A 23,743-nucleotide genomic window follows, 5' to 3' on the forward strand; every position below is an offset into this window, starting at 1 on the left:
CCTCCTGTCTCAGCCTCCCAAGTGCTGGGATTACAAGCGTGCGCCACCACGCCTGGCTCAGCTATATTTTTTTAATGAGCAGGTGCTCTATACATATTTAATTATCTAAAGGGCAGAGATCTGCTTTGACCCCTTCAGCACATTGCCTGGCTTCAAAGATGCTTGAGTGCCTTCACTGAATGAATGAATGAATGAATGAATGAATGAATGAACGAACCAATGGGTGAGCAAAGACACATGTGAGCCATCTTCCTCTAGAAATTCTGCCCTGACAGGCTCCCAACTCCTAGAGAAGCTCCTGCAAGCCTCTCTTCAGATATTGCCTCCTCTAGGAGGCCTCCTAATCCGAGGAGCAGGGGAGCAGCCACTAGGTTCTTCATGATTCATCTGTCATGGAGAGCAGTGGCATGAGGACTCCCATGGGGTCATCCAGAGCCTCGGAGGGCAACCAGGGAGCCCCTAGTTCCATGCACCACAGTAGGAGGGAAGGAGGGGGAGCCAGCAAGGAGTTTGTGTAGATTGAGGGCCCCAGTTCATCCCTTCAAAGCTTTGAGCTAGAGAGGAGCCCAGGGCAGAGAGTCAGTCCTTGCAGCTGGCTGCAGGCTGTGCAGGTAAAGCAGGAGGCTAGCTCTGGCCTTCACCCCGCTCTGTCCTCCTCTCTGCAGGTAAGAGCAAGGAGGCAGAGATTAAGAGGATCAACAAGGAACTGGCCAACATCCGCTCCAAGTTCAAAGGTTGGTTGGGAGCCCGGACCCCTGGTTCTGAGGGAGCCGGGAGCTGAGGACTGGGGAATTTGTAGGTGCTTCCTCACAATTAACCCCTCCTTTCCTCCTTACGCCCCAGGGGACAAGGCCTTGGATGGCTACAGTAAGAAAAAATATGTGTGTAAGTTGCTCTTCATCTTCCTGCTTGGTCATGACATTGACTTTGGACACATGGAGGCTGTGAACCTGCTTAGCTCCAATAAGTACACAGAGAAGCAGATAGTGAGTCTGGAGACGAGGGTTGGACCCCTTTGGTCTTGGGGAGGAGGGCTGGGGTCTGGACCCTGCATCTGAGGGAGGAGGCTGGGGCCTGGACTCCTAGGTTAAAGGCGGGGGGCTGGGCCTGGACCCCTTGGTCTAGGGAGGAGGGCTGGAGTCTGGACCCTTGGTCTGCAGGAGGAGGGCTGGGGGCTGGACCCTTGGTCTGAGCATGGAGGCTGGGGCCTGGACTTCTAGGTTAAGGGAGGGTTGGCTGGTCCTGGACTCCTGGATCTGAGGGAGGAAGGTTGGAAGTAGAGCTCCAGAGTCTAGGGCTACTTGGTCACAAGGCTTCAGCCAGCCATCTTCCTCTCCTCCAGGGCTACCTGTTCATCTCTGTGCTAGTGAACTCTAACTCTGAGCTGATCCGGCTCATCAACAACGCCATCAAGAATGACCTGGCCAGTCGTAACCCCACCTTCATGTGCCTGGCCCTGCACTGCATCGCCAACGTGGGCAGCCGTGAGATGGGCGAGGCCTTCGCTGCTGACATCCCCCGCATACTGGTGGCTGGGTGAGGCTCCGGGGACATGAAGAGGAGGAGGAGAGGGCATGAGGGAGATGAGGCTCAACCAAGTTTGAGGCCCAGAGAGGAGTCACCTGTTCATGATCTCCCAGCTGGGCTCTGGAGCTACCACTTGGCTTGGTACTCCAGAGAGGCAGGTAGCCAGGCAGGGTGGCGCATGCTTGTAATCCCAGTAGTTGGGAGGCTGAGACAGGATTGCAGATTCACGGCCACCCTCTGCGGCACTCCACAACTTAGTGAGATCCTGCTTCAAAATAAAGAATAGAAGCCAGGCTTGGTGGTGCATGCCTGTAATACCAACATTTGGGAGGCTGAGACAGGAGGATTGCGGTTCTCTGACAGACTCGGCTATTCAGTGAGGCCCTTGGCAACTTAGTGAAACACTATTTCAAAATAAAGAATAAAATATAGGGCTGAGGGCCAGGCATGGTGGCTAAAGCTTGTAATCTCAGCATTTGGGAGGCTGAGACAGGAGGATCTCGGTTCGAGGACAGCCTCAGCTACTACTTAGTGAGGCCCTTTGTGACTCAATGAGACCCTGTTTCAAAATTAAGAATAAAAATATAGGACTGGGGCTTGTAATCCCTGCACTTGGGAGGCTGAGAGGAGGATCGCACAGGTTCGAAGCCAGCCTCAGCTACTTAGTGAGGGTCTCAGCAACTTAGTGAGACCCTGTTTCCAAATAAAATATAATATAGGTCTGGCAGTATAGCCTGGAGGTAGAAAGCCCCTGGGTTCCACCCCCAGTACCACCAAAAAAAAAATAGGGTTAGGGGTATAGCTCAGAGGTAGGATACCCCTGGGTAGATGTCCCTGGGTTACATCCTCAGTACTGCAAAAAATAAATAAATAAAAATAAAAAGAGGGCTGGGGGTGTGGCTTGGAGGTAGAATGCCCCTGAGTTCAATACCTAGTACCACAAAAAAAAAAAAAAAAAAAAAAAGAAAGAAAGAAAGGCAGGCCAGGCATGTGTGGTGGCACATACTTGTAATCCTAGCATTCAGGAGGCTGAGGATCACGGTTTGCAGAGAGCCTCAGCTACTTAGGCCGTCCACAACTTAGTGAGACCCTGTTTCAAAAAAAGTAAAGAATAGCCGGGTGTGGTGGCGCACGCTTGTAATCCCCGTGCTTGGGAGGCTGAGACAGGAGGATCACGCAGGTTTGAAGCCAGCCTCAGCTACTTAGTGAGGCTCTCAGCAACTTAGTGAGACCCTGTTTCCAAATAAAATATATACTAAAAAAAAAAGGTCTGGGAGTATAGCCCAGAGGTAGAAAGCCTCTGGGTTCCACCCCCAGTACCACCAAAAAAAAAAAAGTAAAGAATAAAAAATAGGGGCAGGGGATGTAGCTCGGGGGGTAGAATGCCCTGGGTTCCATCCTCACTACCACAAAAAAGAAAGAAGGAAGGAAGGAAAGAAGGAAGAAATGCTGGTGCCGCGCTCACTGTGGTTTTGTCTTTCTCTCAGCAAGCTGACCGCATGGCATAAGGTGACTTCCCCACAAAGCCACTGCGCTGTCTCTCTGATGTACAGGCCTGTAGCATCTAGTGTGAAAGAGGCGATAACTACAGGCTTAAAACGTCTCCATTCATTCAGGGAACATTTATTGAGCACCTGCTGTGTGCCAGGCACTATGTTGATGGTGTTGACATCTCTACACCCAGTGGACATGGTCATCCTTCTCTCAGTGTTCACAGGCCAGGTTAGGAGATGAACATTAGAGGAATAATTGCAGAATGAAATGTGGAATTTGTCTCCCAAAACACTGTTGTGGGGCACAGGGGCCTCTAAAGGTGTCTACTAGTGCACTGCCTAGCCCGTGCGATCTGGGAGAGCTTCCCAGAGGAAGCGCAGGCATCGGCCTGAGACTTGGGTGAGGAAAGGGGACCAGGACAGGGGGTCAGCCTAGCGCTCCTCCTGACGCAGGAAGTCGTTCTGCAGATGTTTCTTGAGCACCACAGCGTGCTAGACGCTGCTCCGGGCTGGGGAGACCACAGTGGGCCGCACAGAACCTATTCCATCCGCCCTTGAGGAGTTTCCATCTCATGGGGAGTGCAAGCAGCAAATGGGTAAATTCAGTAAATCGCTGCTTTTTAAAATTTTTTTACTTCTTTTATTTGTGGTCCTGGGGATGGAACTCAAAGGCATTCTACCTCTGGCTTACACCTCCACCCCTATCTTATTTTTTATTTATTTATTTTTCATTTTTATAATGTGCTTTCTTTGGTGCATTGTAGTTTCACATCATAATGTAAATCATATTGACAATGACTTACATGCACACGGCACTTGGTGCTCTGCTCCACCAAAAAATGACATTTGACAGCAGTGTACAGGGCTGTGAATTTTTTTTATTTATTTATTTATTTATTTATTTTTGTCTTTTCAGTACTGGGGATTGAAACCAGGAGACTTCTACCTCCAAGTTACACCCCAGCCCTGTTTTGTATTCTTTATTTTGAAACAAGATCTCACTAAGTTGTAGAGGGGCCTCACTAAGTAGCTGAGGCTGGCCCCAAACCTTCAATCCTCCTGTCTCAGCCTCCCAAGTACTGGGATTAAAAGCGTGCGCTACCACGTCCAGCAGACGTAGGACTTTTATTTCTACTAATAAGGCGGACAAGGTATCTGACTGGCTTTCTTTCTGAAATCCAACAATTGATGTTGGGTAAAAGAGGAAAGAAAATATTCTTTGTCGTTTTTGTTATTTGCAGTCATGGATATTGAACAAAGGGATGCTCTACCACTGAGCTATACCCTTAGCCTTTTTTATTTACTCATTTATTTTATTTTATTTTATTTTGGTGGAACTGGAAATTGAACCCAGGAGCATTCTACCTCTGAGCTACACCCACAGCCCTATTTTTTATTTTGAACCATGGTCTCACTAAGTTGTGGAGGGCCTTGCTAAATTGCTGAGGCTGGCCATGAACTTTCAGTCCTCCTGTCTCAACCTCCCAAGTGCTGGGATTACAAGTATGTGCCACCACACTCAGCTTATTTTTTATTTGGAAACGGGGTCTCATTAAGGTGCTGAGCACCTCGGTACATTGCTGAGGCTGGCTTTGAACCAGGGGCATTCTATCTCCAAGCTACACCCCTAGCCAGATTTTATTATTATTGTTGTTGTTGTTGTTGTTGTTGTTGTTGTTGTTGTTGTTATTATTGTTATTATTAATTTTGAAACAGTCTCACTGAGTTACAAAGGCCTCACTAATTAGCTGAGGCTGTCCGAGAACTGTGATCTTCCTTCTCAGCCTCTCAAATGCTGGGATTACAAGCATGCTCCACCATGCCTGGCTCCTGAAAATATTTTTAATGGATCTATGAGCTGGCCAGCAAATGACAGTCACATAGGCCATCATAGGAGAAGCCCAGCACCCAGGTGGACAAGCTGAATTCCAGAGCAAGCATTTGTTGGACCTGGTGAACTTGGGTATTGGTTTTAGAGACCCACAGTCTCCAAAAGCAGAAACAAAGCTTGTCTAAGGAGAGGCTGTAGAGCCAGGTGTGGTGGTGCATGCTTATAATCCTAGTTCTTAGGAGGCTGAGACAGGAGGATTGCAGGTTCGCGGCCAGCCTCAGCCACTTACAGAGGACTTCTACAGCTTTGTGAGACTAGGTTTCAAAATAAAGCATAAAAAATAGGTCTGGGGGTAGCTTGGAGGTAGAATGACCCTGGATTCCATCCGCAGTACCACAAAAAAAAAAAAAAAAGAAAGAAAGAAAGAAAAGAAAAAAGAGACAAAGAGAGGCTGTTGGAGTTCACACTTCAAAGTGAGTGTGACCCAGAAATAATCTCCCTTGGGAACAATATGTAAAATCACCTGTTTCAAACTCTGGCCTAGAGCATTCCCCAGACTGGCATCTAGCTTGATTTTACCTAGGTAGTCAAAAAATCTGGGATTTTTAATTTAACAAGAGCCAAGCCAGGACAGTGAAGTGATAGGCCTGCAGTCCCAGCACTCGGGAGTCTGAAGTGGGAAGATGGATGGAGCCTACGAGTCTATGAGTTCTAGGCTAGACCAACCGGGTGGCCTGTTTTTTTTTTTGTTGTTGTTGTTGTTTTGTACTGGGAGTATTGAACCCAGGGGTGTTCTACCACTGAGCTGTAACCTAACTCATTGAATTATGTATGTATGTATGTATTTTATTTTTTCTTGCAGTACTGGGGACTGAACCTGGGGCTTTCTACCTCCCAGTTCTTTATTTTGAACCGGGATCTCACTAAGCTGTGGAGGGCCTCCCTCAGTAGCTGAGGCTGGCTGCAAATCTGCAATCCTCCTATCTCAGCCTCTTAAGTGCTGGGATTACACGTGTGCACCACCATGCCTGGCTTGTATTTTATTTTGAGACAGGGTCTTGCTGAGTTGTCCAAGCCGGCCTCAAACCTGCAATCCTCCTGCCTCAGCCTCCCAAGCAAGTTGCTAGGATTAGTTGCTTGGTGTGTGGCTTTTTTTTTTTTTTTTTCTTTTTCTTTTTTTTATGCCTGGCTGAGCATCCCAGTGTTGAAACTTGACCTAAGTAGTACCACAGGTTTTTTCCACTGTACCACGCTGATGAATAGCTCCTTCATTTGCTTTCAACCGCATGCTCCCTGACCCTTAAATGGAGATGATAACAGAATGCGCCTCCTTGGGCTGCGGCTGGTGCCCCGTGAGTAAAGATGCAGAGGCGCTCGGCGCTGCGCTCCCCAGCTTGAGTGCTCTGGGGGCGGGGCCGGGAACCCTGCCGGTGATGGAGAAGATACTGAAAACCAGTGGGCGTGGTGGCACAAGCCTGTAATCTCAGTACTCAAGAGGCTAAGACCGGAAGATTTCAGGTTGGCGGTCAGCTGCAACAACTTAGTGAGACCTTGTCCCAGAAAGGAAAAAAAAAAAAATTCCAAGGTGCTGGAGGTATATTTGGATATAGAATTTCCCTGGGTTCAATCTCCAGTACCACAAAGTAAAGGGGAAAAATAAGTATGAATAGCTTACAGCTGGGTGTGTGCATTTGTAATACTTGGGGAACTGAGAGAAGAGGGTCACAGGTTTGAGGCCGGCCTCAGCAACTTAGTGAAACCCTGACCCAAAGTAAAAAATAAGACAGGTTGGTGGGGTTGTTGGTATAGCTCAGAGGTAGCCTGGGGTCAATCCCAGTATCTAAAAAAAAGAAGAAGAAGAAGAAGTATGGTGGCACATGCCTTTGCAACTCAGTGAGACCCTGTTTCAAAATAATAAAAATAGGCTGAGGGTGTAGCTTGGAGGTAGAATGCCCCTTCCCCTAGTTCCATCCCCAGTACCTCAAAAAGAAAAAAAAGAAAAAGAAAGAAAGAGAGAAAGAGAGAGAGACAGGAAGAAAGAAAAGAAAGAAAGGCATGATGCATGTTCGTAAGTCCCGTACTTAGGAGGCTGAGACTGGGGGATCGCAGGTTCAAGATGAACATCAGCTGCCAGGCGTGGTGGCGCACACTTGTAATCCCAGCATTTGGGAGGCTGAGACTGGAGGATCATGGTTCAAAGACAGCCTTAGCTCCTTAGTGAGGCCCTCTGCAACTCAGTGAGATCTTGTTTCAAAAAATAAAAAATAGGGCTGGGGATGTCCCTCAGAAGTATAATGCCCTTGGGTTCCATCCCCAGTACCACAAAAAAAAAAAAAAAAAAAAAGACCATTAGCAACTTAGTGAGACTCAGCAACCTAGTGAGACCAAATAAAAAGCAATAAAAGACCTGGGCGTGTTGGCACACGCTTGTAATCTTAGCGTTCGGGAGGCGGAGACTGGAGAATCACAGTTCGCGGACAGCCTCAGCTACTTAGTGAGGCCCCATTGCAACTCAGCAAGACCCTGTTTCAAAATAAAGAATAAAAAATTAGGGCTGGGGTGTCACTCAGAGGTAGGATGCCCTCGGGTTCAATCCCCAGTATCACTCACATCAAACTGAGTCTCATAATTCAGTGGGTGGTGAGGTCAGCACCAGGTTGCGTCTGGGTCTGTCTGGCTTCTAGTACCTCTGCGCAGCTAGCAGGAGCTTTCTTGGAACCAGCAAGAAAGGGTGTATGTGGCTGGCTTACACTGACAGCCCCTGCCCTGTCTCGCACTGTGTCCTTACAGGGACAGCATGGACAGCGTGAAGCAGAGCGCGGCCCTGTGCCTGCTGCGGCTCTACAAGGCCTCGCCTGACCTGGTGCCAATGGGCGAGTGGACGGCACGTGTGGTGCACCTGCTCAATGACCAGCACATGGTGAGGCCACTGGCCCCGCCCAGCTACCCCAAGGCCCCCCCTCTGCCAACCCCAGCTGGATTCCTGGCTGCCCAACTCTTCCCTGAATTTCAACTAGGCACCCAATGCCCCCAAACCCATGTCCATAATACACCTATGAAGCTGTCCGGAAACCCTCCCACCTTATCCCTGACACCAGCCTGGCTGCCCAGGGATCCTGTGACCCCAACATTCAACACTCATTTCTGAATGCTGGGCGTGGTGACGCACACTTGTAATCCCAGAATTCAGGAGGCTGAGACGAGAATAGTGGTTCCTGAACAGTCTCAGCTCCTTAGTGAGGCCCTCTGCAACTCAGTGAGACCCGGTTTCAAAGTAAAGAATAAAAAATAGGGCTGGAAGCCAGGCATGGTGGCCCACGCTTGTAATCCCAGCATGGGGAGGCTGAGGCTGGAGGATCGCAGTTCGCGGACAGCCTCAACTACTTAGTGAGACCCTCTGCAACTCATTGAGACCCTGTTTCAAAATAAAGAATAAAAAATAGGGCAGGGGGTGTAGCTCAGAGGTCAAATGCCCCTGGGTTCCATCTCCAGACCTGCCAAAACAAAAAAAGGGCTGGAGGTGCACCTTGGAGGTAGACTGCCTCTGGGTTCCATCTCCAGTACCGCAAAAAAAAACAACCAAACAAAAAACACTCATTTCTGAGATAGCCCCTTAGAATATTTCCAGCCTAACACCAGGTGTAATGACGCATGTCTATAATCCCCGCCCTTGGGAAGCTGAGCAAGGAGGATCGCACAGGTTCGAAGCCAGCCTCAGCTACTTAGTGAGGCTCTCAGCAACTTAGTGAGACCCTGTTTTCAAATAAAATAGAAAATAGGTCTGGTAGTATAGCCCGGAGGTAGAAATACTCTGGGTTCCACCCCCAGTACCACAAAAAGGAAAAAAAATATTTCCAGCCTAAACTGGGCGTGGTGGCGCATGCTTGTAATCCCAGAACTTGGGAGGCTGAGACAGGAGGGTCACAGTTCTCTGACAGCCTCAGCTACTTAGTGAGGCCCTTTGCAACTCAGTGAGACCCTGTTTCAAAATAAAGAATAAAAATAGGGCTGGGAGTATAGCTTGGAGGTAGAATGCCCCTGGATTAATTCCCTAGTACCACACAAAAATAAATTCCAGCCTGTTTCTGATGCCCAGAGATTTTTCCAACAATAAAATCATGGCCACAAGCCAGGAATGGTGGTGCAGGTTTGTAATCCTAGCATTTGGGAGGCTGAGACAGGAGGATTGCAGTTCACGGACAGCCTCAGCTACTTAGGCTCTTTGCAACTCAGTGAGAACCTGTTTCCAAATAAAGAATAATAATTTTTTTTTCGTGGGTCTGGGGATGGAACCCAGGGGCATTTGACCTCTGAGCTACACCCCCTGCCCTATTTTTTATTCTTTATTTTGAAACTGGGTCTTACTGAGTTGCAGAGGGCCTCACTAAGTAGCTGAGGCTATCTGCGAACCGCGATCCTCTGGTCTCAGCCTCCTGAATGCTGGGATTACAAGTGTGTGCCACCAAGCCCAGCAAGAATAATAATTTAAAAAATGGTCCCACCCCCGCTTGGGAGGCTGAGACAGGAGGATCGCGCAGTTTCGAAGCCAGCCTCTCTAGCTTAAGAGACCCTGTTTCCAAATAAAATATAAAATAGGTCTTGGGAGTATAGCCTGGAAGTAGAAGGCCCCTGGGCTCCATCCCCAGTACCACCAAAAAGGGGGGATTGGGGAGGGGAATCTGGGCATGGTGATACATGCCTGTAATCTCGGTACTTGGGAGGATCACAAGATCCAGAACAGCCTCAACAAGTAATCAGATTCTTATCAACTCAGTGAAACCTTGTTTTAAAAATAAAATTAGGGCTGAGGGTGTAGCTTAGAGGTAGAATGCCCGGGTGTTCATTCCCTAGTACCACAAAAGGGGGGAAGCAGGCTAGAGGTATAGCTAAGAGGTAGAATGCCCTTGAGTTCAATCCCTAGAACAAAAAGAAAAAAGAAAAAAAACAACCACAGGAGACCCCAAAACTCAACCCTGCCCCTCCCCAGGACTCCTGATTCCTCTCTGTTCCCCACCCAGAATGGCTCCTCGTTAAGATGCAGGGGTCTGTGCTGGCCCTGGTCCCAGAGGCCCCACAGCCTCCTACCCCACTCCTAAAACAGAACAGTGACACCTGCTTGCACCCAGCCCTGCCCTCAGCTCCTCAGCTGGACCCTGGGCCCTGACCTGCCTCCCCGACCCCACAGGGCGTGGTCACGGCCGCTGTCAGCCTCATCACCTGCCTCTGCAAGAAGAACCCGGACGACTTCAAGACCTGCATCTCCCTGGCTGTGTCTCGCCTGAGCAGGGTGCGTGTGGTCTCCCAGCTGGCTGCAGGAGGGGTCCCTGTGGCCTCTGATACCTCTCTGCTCCCCCTCCCTCCATGAGAGGAAGCCCAGCCAAGGGGTTAGAAACTCAGGCTCTGAACTGGGCTCACCCCCAGCTCTGCCACTTCCCCTCCGTGTGGCCCTGGGCAGGTGGCTTCACCTCTCTGGACCTCGGGTGCCCCAGCGCTTCAAGGGCAGTGTTACTGTTTCTGCCTCACAGCACAGCTTATGTGCATAAAGTGCTCAGAGGGACCCTGGGGCCAGTCACATACCTAAGCCCACATTGCAGCCCTCCCGCCTCTTCTTCGTCTCCTCTTCTTGCTTTGGCTCCCACGCTCCTCTTTCCCATATGCCTCCCTCTCCTGTCCCTCGTCTCTGCCTTTGTCCTTAGAATGCCCCCGAGGCCTCCTGTGGGCCTGGCCCTGTGTGGGGTGATGTCAGGGACCCATATGAGTCAGACCTCAAGGATAGGATTTTTCCTGCTGGGAGAAGGGAGTGACTCGGTTACACACTGTCACGGAAGGGGCCCTCAGTGCCATCACTGAGGGAGCTGAGGGCATTGTGGGTGCCCAGAGGTAGCATCTAACCCGGCGGGGAACCCAGGAGGGCTTCCTGGGGAAGGCGCTCCCTAAATCAAACTTGTACATGAAAGGATGCTTGAACAAAGTACTCACACCACTCATTCCATTCTTGTTTCATTCATTCACCACATATCTGAAGGCCCCTGTGTGCCAGGCCCATGTGGGAGACACAGAAATGGGGGGGCCGTGCCATCATGGAGGTGGCACAGAGCTTGTGGGAGTGCTTCCTACAGCAGGGTTTTCAAGGTTGAGTAGGAGTTTGCCACGAGGAAGGACAGTCATGTCTTTTGATGTCTCACTGATTCTGCACCTCCTTCCTGATCTTGTATCAAGTCCAGGGACCGAAAAAATGTATTGGGCCCAGTTGTTGTCCCTGCTTAGCTGCCCGTGTGATGTGGGCTCTAGTGAGGAGTCACGGGCCCCCAGGAAGTGAGAGAGGTACTGGCCTGGCTGGGGACTGTCACACAAAAGGGCACCAGAAGAGACTTCTGTACCTCTAGCATTTTCTAGCATTGCTTTGCAAAATCAGTCAGCTGGGGCTCGAGCCCTGCCCCACCCTCTCAGGCCAAGTTCCTCAGGCTCCCCAGACTGCCTCTGGCTCAGTGAGCCATCGTGCCCACAGCGCCCTCTGGAGGGCAGTGTGTGCTCTAAAGCGCTGGGCCAGCAGTCCCTCCTCTGGCCCCGGCTCTTGCCCATCCTTGGCTTCCTCCCCACAGATCGTCTCCTCGGCCTCCACGGACCTCCAGGACTACACCTACTACTTTGTGCCCGCACCCTGGCTCTCGGTGAAGCTCCTACGGCTGCTGCAGTGTTACCCGCCACCAGGTAACACCAGGCTGCTTGTCTCTAGGCTCAGGATTTCTCTTAAGCTGGGTGGGCACCTGGAACCCCTGAAATGCAAGCACAGTGATGGAGGAGGCAGTTCTGACCCAGCACCCCCTGCATGGCACAGCAGCAAGGACAAAATAGCTGATCCCAGAGCTGGGCGCAGTGGTGCGCACCTGTAATCCCAGTACCTGGGAGGCTGAGACAGGAGGATCACAGGTTCTAAACCAGCCTCGGCAACTTAGTGAGACCCTGTTTCAAAATAAAAAATAAGCCAGGTATAGTGGTACAAACCTATAATCCCAGTCATTGGGAGGCTGAGGCAGGAGTGTCACTGGTTTGCGGCCAGCCTTAGCAACTTAGTAAAGCCCTCTGCAATTTAGTGAGACTGTTTCAAAATAAAGAATAAAATAGGAAGCCAGACATAGTGGCACACGCTTGTAATCCCAGGATTCGGGAGACTGAGACCAGAGGATCGCGGTTCGCGGACAGCCTCAGCTATTTAGTGACGCCCTCTGCAACTCAGTGAGACCCTGTTTCAAAATAAAGAATAAAAAAACATAGGGCAACTGGGCGTGATGGCACACGCTTGTTCCACGCTTGGGAGGCAGAGACAGGAGGATCACGCAGGTTCGAAGCCAGCTGCACTAGTTTAAGAGACCCTATTTCCAAATAAAAAAATATAAAATAGTTCTGGGAGTGTAGCCCGGAAGTAGAAGGGTTTCCAGGAACCCCAGTACCACCAAAAAAAAAAAAAACATAGGGCAGGGGGTGTAGCTCGGAGTTTGAATGCCCCCGGGTTCCATCCCCAGAAAAAATAAAACAAAATAGGGCTAGAGGTGTGGCTCAGAGATAGAATGCCCCTGGATTCAATACCCAGTACCAAAAAAAAAAAGCTGGTCCCTGCCATGAGCCAGGTCCCTGCCAGGTGGGTTCTCACTCTAGCCCTATAGCGAAGGGCCATTGGCACCCCTGTTTTACAGAGTAGGAGACAAAGGTTCAGAGAGGAGCCCCTGGCTCAATCACACAGCTGCTCAGTGGGTGGTTCCTGCCCCTCCAGTAGGGGGCCTTCCTGAGCCTGTACCCTCCCCACAGAGCTGGCAAGGAGGGGTAGTCTGTGATACACATACAGGGAAACTGAGACCTGGAAGTGAGACACAGCCACTGCAGGCACAGACGGCGAGGCATGGCAGAGCCTGACCTCTGCCCCACTGCAGCCAGGCTCCCATCGCTTCAGCCTGTGCCCTCAGGGAGTGGTGGTCACAGGACCAGGGCTGTGGTGCTTGGCTGGCAGTCAGTGCCAGAGTCAGCCCTGTCTGCAGCACCTGCAGTAGCCGGTGCTACACAACAGCCCGCAACAGCCTGCGCTTCTGCGTGTGTATCTGTGTGTGGGGCTTTGGGTGTGTTAAGCCATTATACAATAGACTTCTATTTTTCTGGTATAGGGGATTGAACCCCAGGGGCGCATTCTATCCCCAGGCCTATTTTTTAAATGTTTTTAATTTGCCGGGTTTGGTGGCGCATACTTGTAATCCCAGCATTTGGGAGGCTGAGACCGGAGGATCATGGTTTGTGGACAGCCTCAGTTACTTAGTGAGACCCTCTGCAACTTAGTGAGGTCCTCTTTCAAAATAAAGAATAAAAAATAGGGCAGGAGGTGTAACTCAGAGATCGAATGCCCCTGGGTTCTAGCCCCAGACCCACAAAAAAAAATTTTCTTTTTTTTGGTGGTATTGGGGTTTCTGGAAGCCCTTCTACCTCCGAGCTATACTCCCAGACCTATTTTATATTTTTATTTGGAAACAGGGTCTCTTAAGCCAGTGAGGCTGGCTTCGAACCAGTGTGATCCTCCTGTCTCCGCCTCCCAAACGTGGGGATTACAAGCATGCGCCACCACGCCCAGCAAAAAAAAAAAAATTATTTTTAAATTTATTTTTTGTGGTATTATACAGGACTGAACTCAGGGGCATTCTACCTATGAGCTACACCTCGGCCCTATTTTATTTATTTATTTTTATTTATTTTATGTGTGGTATTAGGGATGGAACCCAGGGACTTTCTACTTCTGGGCTATACCCTCAGACCTTTTCTATTTTTTATTTGGGTTTTGTTTTGTTGCAGTACTAGGAATGGAATGCAGGCAACTCTACCTTCAAGCTGCACCTCCAGCCCCATTTTTTATTTTTTTATTTGGAAACGGGTCCTTCCTAAGTTGCTGAGGCTGACCACAAACCTGCAGTCCTCCTGTCTCAGCCTTCCAAGTATCGGGATCCCAAGTGTGCGCCAGCATGTTTGACATCCTTCTGCTTTCAGTCCCCCCTGCTATACAGACCTGTTTTTGTAGAAACCAGGACAGTTCTGTCCTGTGGCATGTCCCACATTCTAGGTTTGGCTGAATACCGCCTGTGGGTGTCCTTTTTCTTGTTCTTTTATCCCTTGCATTTGCTAATATATTCAGGGTTGATGTCTTTTGCTAGAATACCACGCAGTGATTCTAGGCACTTGATAATAATTCATTCCATCCCAGGAAATGTCAGCGATGGACATTGGCGTGGGCTCTGGCTGTCATTCCTCAGACTCGGCAGAGGGGGAGCTGTAGAGCACTGGGCCAGCTCTTGCCCAGGGGCAATCTATCTCCCAGCTATACCCCTAGCCCTTTTTTTTTTGGTGGTACTGGGGGTGGAACCCAGAGGCTTTCTACCTCCGGGCTATACTCCCAGACCTTTTATATATATATATATATATATTTTTTTTTTTTTTTTTTTTTTTTGGAAACAGGGTCTCACTAAGTTGCCGAAAGCCTCACTAAGTAGCTGAGGCTGGCTTCGAACCCGTGCGATCCTCCTGTCTCAGCCTCCCAAGCGCGGGGATTACAAGCGTGCGGCACCACGCCCGGCTCCTAGCCCTTTTGTTTTGGAACAGGGTCTTATTAGGTTGCTGAGAGTCTTGCTATGTTGCTGAGGCTGGCCTTGAATCTGTGATCCTTCTGTCTCAGCCTCCCAAGTACTGGGATTACAAGTGTGTGCCACTACGCCTCGCTGAGTTTTCGCACTGCTGAACTCCTACCTCGTGCGAGAATGCTGGCCTGAAAGGAAGCACTGGTCTCTTTGGCAGGCAGCTGAGGGCCGCTTCTTACCGAAGGCCTAGGTGCTTTGTTCTGTGAGAAACCTGATAAGCATCCCTGCTGAAGAAGTGGAAACTGAGCCTCTTACCCAGCAGGCTTTCGTCATAGCGGTGGAGACAGAGCCTCTGTTTTGGATAAGCCTTCTCTCCCTCCCCTGCTGGGCTGGGGACTTAGGAAGGGCTGAGGAAGCAAAGACCCGGGCCTGGAGCTGCAGAGCTCTTACGGCTGGCTTGAGCTGCTCCCACGGAAACCAGAGCAGCTGTCAGGTTGCTGCCTCCCTAGGAGAGCCAGGGGCAGAGAGCTCAGCACAGGTGTATCCTCTGTTTCCCCAGAGGATGCGGCTGTGAAGGGGCGGCTGGTGGAGTGTCTCGAGACGGTGCTCAACAAGGCCCAGGAGCCGCCCAAGTCCAAGAAGGTGCAGCACTCCAACGCTAAGAACGCCATCCTCTTCGAGACCATCAGCCTCATCATTCACTATGACAGGTGACCCCCCGCTGCTGAGCCTTAGACCCCTGGGTCTGAGGGAGGAGGGCTGGGGGCTGAACTCCTCAGTCTGAGGAAGGAGAACTGGGGCTTGGTAGAAAAGGTATTGAGGTACCGGGTGTGGTGGCGGATGCCTGTAATCTTGGTGCTTGGGAGGCTGAGACAGAAGGATCGCAAGCTCAAGGTCAGCCGTAGCAACTTAGCAAGACCCTGTTTCAAAAAAAAAAAAAAAGAGCCAGGCGTGGTGGCGCACACTTGTAATTCAGTGCTTCGGAGGCTGAGACAGGAGGATCACACAGGTTGGAAGCCAGCCTCAGCTACTTAGTGAGGCTCTCAGCAACTTAGCGAGACCCTGTTCCCAAATAAAATATAAAATAGGTCTGGGAGTATAGCCCAGAGGTAAAAGCCTCTGGGTTCCACCCCCAGTACCAAAAAAAAAAAAAAATTAGAGCCAGGCATGGTAGCACACCCTTGTAATCCAAGCATTTGAGAGGCTGAGACTGGGGGACCACGGTTTTCAGATGGCCTCAGCTACTTAGCAAGGCCTTTCGCAACTCAGTGAGACCTTGTTTCAAAAACAAAAAGACTAGCATTTGGGAGGCCAAGACAGGAGGATCGCGGTTCGTGAACAGCCTCAGCTACTTAGTGAGGCCCTGTTTCAAAATAAAGAATAAAAAATAGGGCGGGGCGTGGTGGCGCACGCTTGTAATCCCCGCGCTTGGGAGGCTGAGATAGGAGGATCGTGTATGTTCAAAGCCAGCCTCAGCTACTCAGTGAGGCTCTCAGCAACTTAGTGAGACCCTGTTTCCAAATAAAATATAAAATAGGTCTGGGAGTATAGCCCAAAGGTAGAAAGCCCCTGGGTTCCACCCTCAGTACCACCAAAAAAAAAAAAAAAAGAATAAAAAATGGGCTGGGGGTGTAGCTCAGAGGTAGAATGCCCCTGGGCTCCGTCCCCAGCACCACACACACACACACACACACACACACACACACACACACACACTCAAATGCAGTTGTCAAATGTTACCCCATAGCCTCAGGTATGGCAGTGCCCACCTGTAATCTCATTATTTGGAAGCTAAGACAGGAGAATCACAGGTTCAAGGATAGTGTGTAATAACTTAGCAAGACCCTGTTTCAAAATAAAAAGTAGGCTGGATGCATGCTTGTAATCCTAGTACTTGGGAGGCTGAGATGGAAGGATCACAGGTTTAAGGACAGAATGAGCAAGTAGTGAGACTCTCGTCAACCTACTGAGACCCTGTTTCAAAATCAAAATAAGCTAGTTGTGGTGGTGCACAGTTGTAATCCCAGCATTAGGAAGGCTAAGAGTGGAGGAGAGCAGTTTGCAGACAGCCTCAGCTGCTTAGTGCCGCCCTTCACAACTCAGTGAGACCCTGTTTCAAAAATAAAAACACTAAGCCTGGTGTGGTGGCGCTTGGGAGGCTGAGACAGGAGGATCACACAGGTTCGAAGCCAGCCTCAGCTACTTAGTGAGGCTCTCAGCAACTTAGTGAGACCCTGTTTCAAAATAAAATAGAAAATAGGTCTGGGAGTATAGCCCAGAGGTAGAAGGCCTCTGGGTTCTACCCCCAGTACCACCAAAAAAATAAAAATAAATAAAAATAAAAATAAAAACACTAAAAAATAGGGCTGGGGGTATAGCTCAGAGGTACAATGTCTCTGGGTTCCATACCCAGTACTGCAAAATAATAATGATATTTTATTTTATTTATTTATTTTTTGTGGTACTGGGGGTGGAACCCAGAGGCTTTCTACCTCCAGGCTATACTCCCAGACCTTTTTTTTATATATATATATTTTATTTGGAAACAGGGTCTCACTAAGTTGCTGAAAGCCTCTGGGTTTCAGGCTGGTTTTGAGCCTGTGCGATCCTCCTGTCTCAGCCTCCCAAGTGCGGGAATACAAGCGTGCACCAAAACTCCCAGCAATAATATTTTAAAAAGCCGGGCGTGGTGGCACACTCGTAGTCCCAGCATTTGGGAGGCTGAGACAGGAGGATTGTGGTTTATGGATAGCCTCAGCTACTTAGTGAGGCCCTTTGCAACTCAATGAGACCCTGTTTCAAAATTAAAAAAAAATAGGGCTGGAGGTGTAGCTCGGAGGTCGAATGCCCCTGGGTTCCATCCTTATTACTGAGCAAGGAAAGTGTGAGCTGTATCAGCTGGGGCCAGAATGCTTCGCCTCCTCACATTCTCGGTCTCCATTTCTCCTCCTTGGTCCCTCTAATGTCCCCCTCTGCCGTGGTGGCAGTGAGCCCAACCTCCTTGTGCGGGCCTGCAACCAGCTGGGCCAGTTCCTACAGCATCGGGAAACCAACCTGCGCTACCTGGCCCTGGAGAGCATGTGCACTCTGGCCAGCTCCGAGTTCTCCCACGAGGCTGTCAAGACCCACATCGACACCGTCATCAATGCTCTCAAGGTAAGGGCTTGCAGAGCCTGCCCCGGACCTGCGACCCACCTCAAAATAGACAGGACAGCCAGGCACAGAGACACATGCTTGTGATCCATGTACTCAGGAGGCTGAGACAAGAGACAGACTCAGCAAAAAGTGAGGCTTTTATTCAACCTATTGAGACCCTGGTTCTTTCCTTTTCTTTTCTATTTTATTTGGAGACAGGGTCTCCAAGTTACTGAGAGCCTCACTAAGTAGCTGAGACTGGCTTCAAACCTGTGCGATCCTTCTGTGTCAGCCTCCCAAATGCTGGGATTAATTATAAGCATGTGCCACCACACCCAGCTGAGACCCTGTTTCAGAATAAAAATAAAATAGGACTGGGGAATGCTCAGAGGTAGAATGCCCCTGGGTTCAATCCCCAATGCCACGTACACACACAAAAAAAAATGGGGGGGGGGCTTAGCAGTCCCCGATGGCTATCCCTGTGCCACAAGGGAGCCCTAAACCCAGCCAGACCCTGTTCTCCTCCCTCAGACGGAGCGGGACGTTAGTGTGCGGCAGCGGGCGGCTGACCTCCTGTATGCCATGTGTGACCGGAGCAATGCCAAGCAAATTGTGTCAGAGATGCTGCGGTACTTGGAGACAGCTGACTATGCCATCCGCGAAGAGATTGTGAGTTCTGTGGGGGCTGGGCCTGGACCCCTGGAACCAAGGGAGGACGGTTGAGACCTTCCCCCTGGATCTGGGGGAAGAGGGCTGGGCCTGGACCGCTGGATCTCCAGATGAGGGCAGTGGTGAGCCTAGACCCAGGTGACTCAGAAGACTGGCTTTGGCAGGACCACAGTCACATGTCCTCTCACCATCCTCTCTGCCGCAGGTACTGAAGGTGGCCATCTTGGCTGAGAAGTACGCAGTGGACTACAGCTGGTATGTGGACACCATCCTGAACCTCATCCGCATCGCGGGTGACTATGTGAGCGAGGAGGTGTGGTACCGCGTGCTGCAGATTGTCACCAACCGGGATGACGTCCAGGGCTATGCCGCCAAGACCGTCTTTGAGGTCAGCATTCTTCACCCTGACCCCCATGGCAGGACATAGATGCTGAGCTGATGGGCCTAGGCCACCATCCTGCTTCTTCCGCACCAGTGTGACCTTAGTTTCATGCCTTTGCTTCTCTGGTACACCCAGGGACCAGAGTGGTCGTGGCCTCTCGGGCCTGATGTGAGGAGTCCCACCTGCATCATAGAGTTCTAAGGCCTCCACCAGTTATCTTGCTGCAGGGCCTCACCCTGTGCCTGGTGCATCCTGAGCGTGCAAGGAGTGAGGGCCACTGACCTCTCCTTGTCATCGCCCGCCCTCCCCCTCCAGGCACTCCAGGCCCCAGCCTGTCATGAGAACATGGTGAAGGTTGGCGGCTACATCCTTGGGGAATTTGGGAACCTGATTGCCGGTGACCCCCGCTCCAGGTGAGAGAGGTTCAGGCTGGGGGAGCACCCAAACTTCTGAAGGGTCTTGGGACTTGGGGGAACCCCAGGGTTGGTAAGCATGCGGTTCCCAGGAGTCCTCCTGGCTTCCCACCCCCACCACCTGTCTGGGTAAGAGAGAACCCAAGTCCTAGGAGTCTGGGACAGAGTGATGGAGCAGCCACAGGCCTGGGGGAGTCCTGGGCAGGGTCCCTCTGAGGGGGCTTCTGCAGAGGGCAGCCGAGCAGCCCGCTGACACCGGCCCCCTGCACAGCCCCCCGGTGCAGTTCTCCCTGCTCCACTCCAAGTTCCACCTGTGCAGCGTGGCCACGCGTGCTCTGCTGCTGTCCACCTACATCAAGTTCATCAACCTCTTCCCCGAGACCAAGGCCACCATCCAGGGCGTGCTGCGGGCTGGCTCCCAGCTGCGCAATGCTGACGTGGAGCTGCAGCAGCGCGCCGTGGAGTACCTCACCCTCAGCTCGGTGGCCAGCACGGACGTCCTGGTGAGAGCCCTCGCCTCCTGCCACAGGGGCCTGCCCTCTTCCTGTGACCCAGCGTCCCCTCCCCTGACTGGCCACACACCCCGACTGACCCACAGGCCACGGTGCTGGAGGAGATGCCACCCTTCCCTGAGCGCGAGTCTTCCATCCTGGCCAAGCTGAAACGCAAGAAGGGGCCGGGGGCCGGCAGTGCCCTGGACGATAGCCGGAGGGACCCCAGCAGCAACGACATCAATGGGGGCGTGGAGCCTACCCCCAGTACCGTGGTGAGCCCCTGGGGTGCGCCCCCCCGCGGTTGCATCCAGTCTGGTGGTGTCCTGCCTGTGCCATGTCTCAGCCTCCCCCTCCTTCTTGTAGTCCACGCCCTCACCCTCCGCCGACCTCCTGGGGCTGCGGGCAGCCCCTCCCCCAGCGGCAGCCCCAGCTCCTGCGGGTGCAGGGAACCTTCTGGTGGATGTCTTCTCTGATGGCCCAGCTGCCCAGCCCAGCCTGGGGCCCACCCCCGAGGAGGCCTTCCTCAGGTACTGCTGGCCTTCCCACACCACCGTGGCCACCCTTCTCCACCTCTACCACCTTGCCCCCCCAGCCCCTCCCCATCCCCCTACTGGCTCCTCCTCTCTCCCTGTCCCCAGTGCCTGTGCCAGCCCTGGCTGCCGCCCCACTCTGACCACTTTGGACTTTGTGCCACCCCTTGTCCTCCTTTCCCATCACTGGTTCTTAGTCTGTTCTTCCTTTTCTCCTTCCCTCCTTCCTTCCCTCCCTCCCTCCCTCCTTCCTTCTTTCTCTTTCTCTCTCTCTCTCTCTCTCTCTCTCTCTCTCTCTCTTCGGCCCTCTTGCTGCCTGTCTGGGATTGGCTGCCTGCCACGCCTGTCTTCTCTGTCTGCTCTGGGATTGGATGGCCCAGTGAGCTGGAGCCGCCTGCCCCTGAGAGCCCCATGGCTTTGTTGGCTGACCCAGCTCCAGCTGCTGAGTAAGGGGTGGCCTCAGGGGGTGGGAAACAAACTCTGGTATCTTGAGGGTGGGTTAGAGGACTGGGAGCTCTGGTCAAGGGGTCCCTGATAATCAACAGAGACAGAGATTGGAGAAAAGTGAAACGTGGAGCCCTGTGATGGGGAGGCACCTGCTGGGGTCCCATTTACACTGACGGTAACTGTCAGTCTGATCTGGGGTTCTTTGGGGAGTCCACATGGATGCTGGGGCTCTGTCCTTCCAGGGCTTGAGGCCTTCCCCTCCCCATCCCCCCAAACCTCTTCCCATTTCACTCTTTTCCCTGTCCCCAGCCCAGGTCCTGAGGACATTGGCCCTCCCATCCCAGAAGCCGATGAACTGCTGAATAAGTGAGTCCTGGGAGACATGGGCAAGGGAAACAGGGACAGGTTGGGAGGCCCAGCCAGGACCCAGACAAGGAGGGCCCCTGCCATCCTGAGTGTCTTGCCGCCCCATCCAGATTCGTGTGCAAGAACAACGGGGTCCTGTTTGAAAACCAGCTGCTGCAGATTGGAGTCAAGTCGGAGTTCCGGCAGAACCTGGGTGCGTTTTGGTGCCTGTGGGGATGGGTGTAGCAGAGCCCTCAGCGTGGCTGGGGGCTGGGGCTGGGACTAGGGTCGGAAGAACGCAGATGGAGCCCGCCTCCCTGTCCACTACAGGCCGCATGTATCTCTTCTATGGCAACAAGACCTCAGTGCAGTTCCAGAACTTCACACCCACTGTTGTCCACCCGGGAGACCTCCAGACTCATATCCTCTCAGGCCAGTGCCTCCTGTGCTTAGAGGGCTCAGCTGGGTCTAGAACCTACATTCTGGTTAGGGCCTTGGCTGCAGGACCCAGGATGAGTTATTGACTTTCCTGGCCTTACTAGCCCTCTGAAATGTAGACCCTCCTCTTCCTTCTCATAGGGCTATATGGGAGATCAGAGCACTTAAAAGAAAGTTCTGGAAGGATGGCTGGCAGCATTCATCCCATCTCCCTTCTCTCTATGAAATTAGAGGGCTAGACTCCAAGACTTTGGTGGTACTAGGGATGGAACCCAGGGCATTCTAACCTCCAAGTTAACATTTCCAATGCTGTGTGTGTGTGTGTGTGTGTGTGTGAATTCTTTATTTTGAAACAGGGTCTAAGTTGTGGAGGGCCTCACTAAGTAGCTGAGACTGGCCATGAACGTGATGAACTTGTGATCCTCCTCTCAGCCTCCCAAATACTGGGGTTACAAGCATGCACCACCACACCTGGCTTAATCCATCATTTCCAGGGCTTTTTTTTTTTTTTTTTGTAGTACTAGGGATTAAATACATGGATATTCTGTTCCTGAGCTATATCCTTAGCCCATATTTTATTTTATGGGTTTTTGTTTGTTTGTTTGAGTACCAGTGATTGAACCCAGGAACATTCTACCTCTGAGCTACACCCCCAGCCCTATTTTTTATTTATTTAAAAAAAATTTTTTTACTTATTTATTTTGCGGTACTGGCAGTAGAATCCAGGGGCATTCTACTTCCAAGTGACACCCCAGCCCTATTTTTTATTCTTTTCTTTTTTCTTGTGGTACTGGGAATAGAGCCCAGGGGCCTTCTACCTCCAGGCTACACTCTCAGACCTTTTTTTTTTTTTTTTGGTGGTACTGGGGTTCCTGGAAGCCCTTCTACTTCTGGGCTACACTCCCAGACCTAATTTTATATTTTTTATTTGGAAACAGGGTCTCTTAAGCCAGCACAGCTGGCTTCAGACCTGCGCGATCCTCCTGTCTCCACCTCCCAAGTGCGGGGATTACAAGTGTGTGCCACCACGCCCGGCCACTCTCAGACCTACTTTATATTTTACTTGAAAACAGGGTCTCACTAAGTTGCTGAGAGTCTCACTAAGTAGCTGAGGCTGGCTTCTAACCTGTGTGATCCTCCTGTCTCAGCCTCCCAAGTACTGGGATTACAAATGTGCACCACCACCCAGTTCTATTTTTTATTTTGAAATGAGGTCTCACTTAGTTGCTGAGGCTGGCCTGCAATCCTTAGCCTTCTAGGTACTGGGATTACAGGCATGCACCATCACTCCCAGCTTTTTCCAGGGCTGCTGCTTCTCTTTGTGTGTGTGTGTGTGTGTGTGTGTGTGTGTGTGTGTGTGTGTGTTACTGGAGTTTGAGCCCAGGGGCATTCTACCTCTGAGCTGTTTTAGCCCTGTCCCAGCCCTGTTTTATTATTTTTAAACAGGGTCTCACTAGGCTTATGAGAGTCTCACTACTTGCTGAGGCTGCCCTCAAACCAGCCATCCTTCTGTCTCAGCCTCTAAGGTACTGGGATTACAAATGTGCACCGCCACATCCAGTCTTCCAGGGCTGATGGGCAATTCTGAGCCCATTGTGGACAGAGTCTGAGTAGGAGGTGCATAAGACTCAGTCCTTGCTGATTGGTAGATGACAAGAAGGTAGATGAGAGGTAGATGACAGGAAGGCCGGCATAAATGCAGATGGTGACCACACAAATTGCTCCCATCTGTAACACAGTAACACAGACAAGTATTTGTGATGGCTCGTTTCATTGACTACTGAGGACATTTTGTACATGTCCATTTTGCAGATAAGCCTGAGAGAGCTTTCCCACAACCACTAAAGTGATAAGAGCTGGGAGTCAGTGTTCCAAACCAGTGATGAAGGCTGGGAGGGCCGGAGTGGGCGCCCAGGGGCCCCAAGGTTTCAGTCTAGAAGGGCCTTTGGGGCTAGGTCTTATAGGATGCGCCTGGAATTGCTCAGTGGGATCCCTAAAAAGCCAGCAGACTGGGTCTGAGAGGAAGTCAAAGGTTTATGGTCCATGGTCAAGGCCCCTGGGGCATTCCACTTCTGTTCCTGACTTCCTTAACCACCAGTGGGCACAGCTGGCTGTGCAGACCAAACGCGTGGCTGCCCAGGTGGACGGTGGAGCACAGGTGCAGCAGGTGCTCAACATTGAGTGTCTGCGGGACTTCCTGACGCCTCCGCTGCTGTCAGTGCGCTTCCGGTGAGTCTGGGGAGGTGCTCTTGGGAGGGTGGGCTCCATGGCAAGGGGTGGAACCTGAAAGAGCCCCCACCTCTGGCCAGGTATGGCGGCACCCCCCAGTCCCTCACCCTGAAGCTCCCAGTGACCATCAACAAGTTCTTCCAGCCCACGGAAATGGCGGCCCAGGACTTCTTCCAGCGTTGGAAGCAGCTGAGCCTGTGAG

General features: G+C 51.4%; 1 protein-coding gene across 3 annotated transcripts in view; it reads left to right on the plus strand.

Moving 5' to 3' along the window:
* Nucleotides 1–23,743, plus strand: part of AP2A1 (adaptor related protein complex 2 subunit alpha 1) — a gene marked incomplete at its 5' end in the record, with an annotated part of 43,905 nt that overhangs the window by 19,319 nt on the left and 843 nt on the right. Inside the window, 20 exons of one of the 3 annotated variants that reach the window (XM_080704678.1) lie at nt 666–734; nt 844–986; nt 1,343–1,536; nt 7,642–7,771; nt 10,037–10,138; nt 11,454–11,562; nt 15,019–15,169; nt 17,447–17,615; nt 18,126–18,263; nt 18,469–18,651; nt 18,961–19,058; nt 19,330–19,561; nt 19,657–19,824; nt 19,916–20,079; nt 20,463–20,528; nt 20,839–20,895; nt 21,006–21,088; nt 21,205–21,296; nt 23,420–23,541; nt 23,622–23,738. In XM_080704678.1, coding sequence (XP_080560804.1) covers nt 666–734; nt 844–986; nt 1,343–1,536; nt 7,642–7,771; nt 10,037–10,138; nt 11,454–11,562; nt 15,019–15,169; nt 17,447–17,615; nt 18,126–18,263; nt 18,469–18,651; nt 18,961–19,058; nt 19,330–19,561; nt 19,657–19,824; nt 19,916–20,079; nt 20,463–20,528; nt 20,839–20,895; nt 21,006–21,088; nt 21,205–21,296; nt 23,420–23,541; nt 23,622–23,738 — 2,587 coding nt within the window. The remainder of the gene's footprint in view (nt 1–665; nt 735–843; nt 987–1,342; nt 1,537–7,641; nt 7,772–10,036; nt 10,139–11,453; nt 11,563–15,018; nt 15,170–17,446; nt 17,616–18,125; nt 18,264–18,468; nt 18,652–18,960; nt 19,059–19,329; nt 19,562–19,656; nt 19,825–19,915; nt 20,080–20,462; nt 20,529–20,838; nt 20,896–21,005; nt 21,089–21,204; nt 21,297–23,419; nt 23,542–23,621; nt 23,739–23,743) is intronic. The other 2 variants (XM_080704679.1, XM_080704680.1) reach the window with 2 other exon arrangements.

Source organism: Muscardinus avellanarius (genome assembly GCF_963383645.1).
Source record: "Muscardinus avellanarius genome assembly, chromosome: 10".
NCBI classification, from domain to species: Eukaryota; Metazoa; Chordata; class Mammalia; order Rodentia; family Gliridae; genus Muscardinus; species Muscardinus avellanarius.